This window comes from Hyperoodon ampullatus (genome assembly GCF_949752795.1).
Source record: "Hyperoodon ampullatus genome assembly, chromosome: 2".
NCBI lineage: Eukaryota > Metazoa > Chordata > Mammalia > Artiodactyla > Ziphiidae > Hyperoodon > Hyperoodon ampullatus.
The window spans coordinates 120,887,375-120,895,267 of record NC_136915.1 but is presented as its reverse complement, the minus strand read 5'-3'; the positions used below and the strand labels follow the sequence as shown (position 1 = coordinate 120,895,267).

Sequence of the window (7,893 nt, the reverse complement as noted above, 5' to 3'; positions counted from 1 at the left end):
TCTGCAAAAGCCCTTACAATGCTAACAGTCTATGACTTTGACATATCTGAAGTAGCCCAAGGCACTCTGCTTCATAACACAGCCCACATCTTTGCTGTGGTTGTTTCAAAATTATGAGTTAAAACATGAATGATTTGTGCACAGTTTAGGGACTACCCTTGCCCTGGCAGAGTAAGTGTTCTGATAAGAGCAGTTGAAAGCTTAATGCAGCAGCGCCTGCAGCAGAGAAAAAATTCCAGCCTCCACCTCCCACACAATTGCTGCTGTTCTCCAGCCTGCAATTTCCTTTAAGGCTCTGGATTGGTCCACAGAGTGACAGAGGGCTGGGAAAGAGCCTCTATATATTCCTCAGAGAAAAAGGCAGTCCCAGATGGTTTTGAAGTTTTCAAAGACTTGCTCTGCTGATAAGGACTTGTACTCAAAGCTGAGGACCTAAGCCACTTGCCAAAATGTGTAAAGGACTTGCAGCCTTGCCCCACTCATGCCTGGAAAGGTGAGTTATTTTGACTTAAGAGGTGGAGATAAGGAGAATCTTAGGAGATAAGGGGAGGATAACCAGAGGCAATAGAGGGTCACTGTAGTTTGTGGCAAAACAGGTGGTTGATTGTAGACTGGGAATTGCCTCCTCTCTGTTAATGGCAAGGTTTGGAAAGATCTGAGTTAGCAGACTGATGCAATATGAGATATATCATACACCATTTATATCCAGAACATCATTTCCTCTGAGGAGATGCCTATTTTATAAGCACTTGTTCAGACTCAGAAGTGTATGGTTAAGAGCATGGATTCCAACATCAAACTGCCTGGGTTTGAATCCTGGCTCCATTACTTACTATTTGTGTGGTGTTGGTCAATTTATTTAAACTCTGTATCTCAGTTTCCTTAGTGGTAAAAATGGATCTACTAAGTATCTTCTTCACTAGCTGGTTATGAGGATTGAATTACTGTATGTGAAACTCTCAGAACACTGTCTGGCACATATGAGAAATGTGTAAATGTTAACCTTTATTAATGTACATGGAATAGGAAAGGAAGATTGAGATTTGCATTGAGGCAGAGAGGACTTCTCATTGTTCTTTGTATCTGGATACCTTCAGATAGAAGGAGCTGGATTGCTGGACAGAAGACAGCCCTTGGGACATAGAGATTATTTATTAGCTAGCATTGTTTTTTAGATACAGAGTAGCACCTTTGAGGCTCTGTGGTTGTCTTTAGATTGGACAATGTTCTGGAGGGAATCCTAAGTATCTAGACTAAGTAAACAGGAGGAGAACAAATATCTGACTTGTTAGAAAATTTAACCCAACAATCCTACCTGATGCAGAGAATTAGGGATATTTCTCCTCTTATTTCTTAAGAATAAATTTGATTAAATTTTGTTTGATCCTACATTATTTAAAGGAAATAAAGGTGATCCTTGTACAGCCTAACTTCATCCCTAAAGGCACTGTCAATGTTTGCCTAAGAAGGTTGTGTTGTTCAATGGATCTGTACTTCTGTCTCTTACAAGTTCAGGTTTTCTTTTTGATGACTTCGACCCTAGAAATAATCTCAAAATGATTTTTAAAGAGCTAACATCTTAGCAAAGGAATTTGTCTCCAACAATACTGTCTAGTGACCGGAAATAAAGACCTCTCTCACTTTGTGCTGTCAAAAGCACAGATTATTTTTAAAAGATATATATATATTTAAAAAGTAAAGTAGGACTTAAATAATTAGACTAGGACTAGATTGCAACTAGGTGGGCAATATTGGCCATTTGATCATCCTCAGTGGGGAAGACAGGTTTCAGTGCTGGATACTGTTTATCAGCCTGTCTCTCCCCCTAGAGAAAGCCTGAGAAACAGGAGGAATACAGGGGTGAAAGGCAATTCCTTGAACATGACGATGCATAATCTTTTCCATTTCCATTTTTGCAACTCTGAGAATTGCAGATTTGACTTTTACAACAATTTTAACACATGTCTTTAGCCCACTTATTGTTTGAAATCATGTACTTTCATGTAATGGGTAAATCTTACCTTGTTAATTGGTGAACTATTGCCTCAGAATGATTGTAACATCGGTCTGCCAGTCATTTTGTGATCCTATGACCCACTGCTTGGCATTTAGTGAAAAAGCAATAAATGTTTGTTGAAAGTTTGGCATTGTTACTAATATTGCCCAATTTGTTTTTGTAAATATGCATAATGTTTACTGAGGCACATGGATTGCACATTTCTTTCATTGATTCCTGTAACTGTTTCATATCTGATTCACTACCAACATTGTTATTCACTTTACAAATCTTTTAATTCACAGTAAATTCTTCTGCTCCAGGATATAACTAATGTTCACATAGTATACTATAGACTGACCAAGGAGCAAGCTTTTTTGCATAGATTGCCTGAAACTTTTAAGGCATATGGTAGAATCCTGTGACTATTGTGTCCTATTACATTTTTTTTCATGATCTGTTACCATTGCAAATATAGTCATATTTCCAATGTCTGTAATGAGTGATTTGGAGAAGTGGAATTGTAGAGCTAGGGAGCTGTTAGCACACTCTCATGGAAAGAACGTAAAACTGTCTACTCTAAGGGAAAAATGATACTTGAATAAATCCTTCCAAACCTGCCTTCCTTGGCTCTATTCATAGTGGAAAGAATATTGGTTATGTAGTAAGGAACAGACTTAGTTTTTTCATTAACTAACTTGTGCCCATGAGAAAGTGATTTCACTGTCCTGGGATTTTATTTTCTTATTTAGTAAGTGAATGTTTGATTAGCTGTTCTCTAACATCCTTTCTAATCATAACATAGTTTAAATAAAGTGAAATACACCTGGTTTCAATGACTAGCGAGAGATGCAAGTAAAGGAAAATTTTTCCTAATTTATTTATCTCTAAAATTTGGGAGCCAATTAATGAAAATCGTCAAGAATTCAACCCTGTGTTGAAATCATGGCTGTGGAAGAAGCAATCTACTCAGTGAGAATCTGACTTCCAAGAAAGCAACATTTACTTCATGTAAGAGGAGCTTTGGAAAATAGTCCTTTCTCAATGTTTACAGAAGCATTAAGCCAGAGTCAACTTTGACGTATTTGTAGAAACTATTGTTTTACTATTTATTTATATTTTTAAGACTATTGCTCATTAAAACTCAAAGTTGACCTCACATTTTTTATATATTTAAAGAGACCAATAATCCAAATACTTGGGCAATAAATGGTCACCACTCCACAATTTTTACCTTCTAGCCTATTGAAACCTGTGCTGTATGGGTGGGAATCTTAGAGTCAATGGAAAAGGAAAGAGTTGAGTCAATTGAAAGTCTTATTTTTACCAGTGATTTTCCGCTATGAATTTTAGGCTTCTTTTTAGAAATTCATTTTATTTTAAGTGTCTTGAATTTCTCTGAACAAGTTTAATTTTTAAAGTAAATATTGCTCTTTGGAAAAAGATGGAAGTCTTCTGAAATAAAAAGTGTTGTCATTGTGATTCCCCCAAAGTTGTCACCATTATATAAAGCAACCAGTGTGATTATTATTGTTTTTGTCCATCGGGGTTGACCACTCCTGATACCAAATTTACAGTCTCTACTAAACTAAAAAAGGGGAGTAAAGGAGTAATGAAGACAGCTACCGACAAAGAATTTTCCCTGGGCTGTTAATAAAGTGTCACAAACTCTTCTATAGATATCTGACCTACATCTGGTTTCTGTTTAAGATTATAAAGCCTGCTAGTTGTGGAATGTGTTTAATCCATAGTTCACACAGGGGCTTCTGGCCACCTCAAGTGTATGGCAATGCTGGGAATTTCAGGAGCTATAGAAAGTAAATGGGGAAAGTGATGTTTTGTTTTGTTGTTTATTATCATTTTACTAAACATTCAATTTTTCCCCATCTTCTTCAATTTATGTGTGTCTAAGTATGGACAACTTAGAGTAGAAAAGTACCTAATCAACTAATCTTGTAAGGCTGTCAAGCCACACAGAAGCAACAAACAGAGTGGGTCAAGGCTCCTGAGTTCACAGGATCAAGTAAATACCCTTTTTCCAAAGGCATGAGCACATCCTTCGACCAATTATAGAGAAAAGATAAGCACCTAGTGAATTAAAGACTGTAGCAATGAACTTGAATAAATGATAAATGAATCAGAATGGACACAGGATCATCAAAGAAGCCTAAAGAGATTGTAGGGTTTGGGATCATGCTTTCTGGGAACAAGTATGAATTTGAAGCTTGATATTGCTGATAGAGAGTCTTGTGACATAGTTGCAAATATTTCAGTGAAACCCTGCAACCTTAAGGAAGTGAATAAGCTATTTAATAAAATAGCAAGGGGATGTTCCTAAGAAAAACTTTGTTTCAATTCTTACTGATGAAACAATTTCTATCGTTTCTCTGGATTGCCTTTCCAACCTCCATACTTGCCTTAGGCATAAGGGTGAAAGACCTCTCAGGGAAATTTCAGTCCAGGTAAGGAGATAAATAAGAAAGTAGCCCTCTGTGTTGAGATCCACTATAAAGGAATAAATACACCAAATGCTAAGAAGCACAAAAGTGGGGGGAATGGGTGGGGAGCTCATAGAGCTTTGGGTAGCTATGGAAAACTGTAAGAAGTCACAGGGGATGATGCTTAAGGTTTATGAACTAAGCCTGAAGGACTGAGGAGTTGGTCAGGTCTAGAGAGGAAGAGGAAAGAGAAGGAAGTCATCCCAGGCCAAGGGGCACGTCTGCATGTGCAAAGGCTGGGAGGTGAGAGGGGATTGATGTTATGACATATTTGTGCAGTCTGTATTGTCTCTCTCATGCAAGCAAGGAGGGAACTCTGGATTTCCAGCTACAGTTAGCCTCCCATGCACCTCGTCCTGCATACTGTTTCCTTGGAATTTGTGCAGTGCCCATCCACTCGTCCAGTGCCCATCCACTCCAACTGTGAGGATTGAAAAGATCTGTTCATGAAAAAGATTTTCCACCCTTTTGCCTAAAGACTTCAATTACTAAAAAGACAATCTGTACTTGGCACGTAGTAGGCACTTAAATATTTTGTCAAAAGAATGCACAAATAAATTTATAGCAAGTGGAGACAGACCTGCTTCCAGGTTGTCCTGGTGCTTTCTCTGCTTCCAAAGGGATTGAGAAGGACAAGAGCAGTGACTTTTATGCTACAATAGGATAAAGAGTGTATGTTGTAAAATAAAGAGGGCTTCCTGTTTGGGGGGAAGGGTGGAGGAGATTGGGAGAGGAAGAAAGCTTTTCTATAATTTCATCAGGAAAACCCTGTTAAATAGGTGAGTCTTTTTTTGCTTCTAATGCCAGATGAACCTCATGAAATTATATCACTTTAGCTATTTCTCATGCAGTACTGTCCCAGCTTCTTTAATGAATTACATTCTGTATTCTGTTGCCTCTTCCTATTTTTTCTTTCATTTACTCTGAGCTATGTTGAAACACCAGATATCAATTCAAAATGCTTTTAGATCCCAGAATCTTAAGTTTGGAAGGCTAACCTGAAAGGTTATCTAATTTGTTTCTCCTTCTTTAACAAGGACTACACACTATTATGGGATAGATGCTACCTAGGAAGAGAGAGTTTATATTTCTGGGGTTGTGTGTTAATGGCTTTTGTCTGTCCTGCTGGCCAGAAAGCAAAGGAACTAAACTTTAATTAGTTCAGTCAGGATCAATCATTAGTAACAGGAACCAGAATATGGCTGGAGGCCAGAAGATAACAGGTTCCTATCTCTTTCTTCCTTTAAAGTTCATTCAAATGGAGTCTCAGATAACATTAAACCTGCACTGTATTTTAAAGGCTGAGTCACCCAGAGGATAAAGACAGTGAAAGCCTGATTGTTTTTCACTGAGAAAGTAACTCCTAAGGTTACACATTTTAGGGATATTAAAGAAAAACCAGAGTAAGGAAGGATGTAAGTTCACAGTCTATCCCCTGCCTTAACATCAGCAATGTGGTGGAGTGAAAAAAACATGGAGGTGGTAACTCCACCTCTATTACTTCCTTAGTTGTATAAACTCCAGAAACTAAACCTCTCTGGCTTTCATTCCTTATCCATAAATGAGGATATTTATCTTGTTGGGGAGAGATGCTATAAAAAATAAATGAAATAATGTATATAAGGTAACTAGTTTTTAGTAGGCAGACCCTTATTTAATAGTTAACTTCCTTCCATCCTTCTTTCCTTCTTTATAGGTAGTCAGAAAAACATCATTTAAATTTCAGTTATGTGCCACAGCTTTTTTTCCCCCAGAGTATCAAATGATTTAATTACAAAACTTAAGCCACTTATTAATTATTCACCTTCTAAAAAACAGAAACATGAGAATAAAATAAACACACCCAAGACTCACTAGCCCTTGTAGGATAGGAAGAAGCCTTGGACAGAGAGCCTGCAAATGTTTTTCCTTACATCTAAGTCTACATTTTCTCATGCATTCTAAGGTCCCATGTTTTGACACCTTTCAGGGGAAGGGAAATGGAAGCTACAAAGAGTCATGCACAACAGGGTCACAAAGATCTTAAAGCTATTTGCTGCTAATGACTTGTACAACTCTGAGAAAGAGTATCAAATAAGCATTGTCCAGTACTTACTCCTGGTGAACCTTTACTGTCATTCTTTGAAATTGCATCTCTGGGACTGGTTATGTTCCTTCATTGTAGCTTTTGCTTATCCCCACACACAAACCCTAAAATTCACACAGTTTCTAAGTTCAAGTACAAAGGTTTGTTTCAGGACAACCCCAAGTTAATGTAGTGTTTCTTAATATATCATCCCCTTGGACAGGCTGGCCAGATGGCAGCACAATATGGGGGCCCACATGGTCAACTTTCCTACTGGCTCACTTGCTCCCTATTTTATCTGGGCACTGCCTCACAGTCAACGTTGCATCTTGAAGTCAGTGATGACCTTGGCCTGTCTTCATTCTGAAGTTGTACTCTTATGTAACTGAATCCAATTCTTCACCATTAATTCAATGGAGCTTCCAAAACTTGTCAGGTCTATTCTTAGGGAGCATCCTGGGATGGAGCTGGAGGGTCCTGGCTTTCAGGCTCTGCAGGGGGTGCTGGCACAGCTTCTTTTTTCTGGGCCGCCAGGAACTCATGAATTGCTTGTTCTGTCTGTGGCCTGAAGATGTGGTTTAGCTTGGGATCCACCATCTGGTAAATAATTCTGTCCACTTCAGCTTCCAACATCCCTGGCTATACCACACTCTGTCTCAGACCATCTCGCAATTGGTTTTTGTTCATGGTAGGATTCCATTCCTGCTTCTCCAGATGTGTTGACACAAAATTATCCACATTCTGCCTCAGGTTTTGGTAAGCTGGCTTGGTGCCCACGTCGTCCAGGCAGTCCCGGCAAAATCTGTCAATCAGGCCCTGGCTCTTGAGCTGCTCCAGGATGAGCGCTAAGAGCTGCGGGTCTCCAGGAAGCAGTGAGGCCGGGTGGATGGGGCCGCCGCCCACCATGCCGGTGCCTCCACCTCCCCCGCTGTCTGCCATGGCTGCGCCACGGGCCCACGAGGGAGACTGAATACGGCTTTCTCTCAAGGACATAGGGGCCTGGGTCGTGTGGAGGTGGCGGAAGGGCCAGAGAAGGAGGCGGCGGCAGCAGCTGCGGTGGCGGCAGGTTCTGAGGCAGCAGAGGTGGTGGGAGAGGCGGTAGAAACCCTGGGCCATGGCTTTTGATAAACCTTATTTCTTTTCCTCCTTCCTCATCATAGCCTCATTTTAAAAAATAATAATGATGAGTTTGTATAATAATACAGTATTTTTACGATTTTGCCCATAATTCTTTCATCAAGTATCCCGTTTAAAAGCTCTTTACAAAACATTAAAAGACATTAAAAACCACGATTATACTGAAAGATTAATAATTCTTTAATATCCTTAAATAT

The 7,893-nt window shown here is 39.2% G+C and overlaps 1 protein-coding gene across 2 annotated transcripts in view; it reads left to right on the top strand.

Moving 5' to 3' along the window:
- Positions 1–449: 449 nt before the first annotated feature.
- RGS5 (regulator of G protein signaling 5) overlaps positions 450–7,893 on the top strand; it is a gene marked incomplete at both ends in the record, with an annotated part of 46,978 nt that continues 39,534 nt past the window's right edge. For both annotated transcript variants that reach the window (XM_079697884.1, XM_079697883.1), the window contains one exon: positions 450–493. In XM_079697884.1, the coding sequence (XP_079554010.1) occupies positions 450–493 (44 nt within the window). The remainder of the gene's footprint in view (positions 494–7,893) is intronic.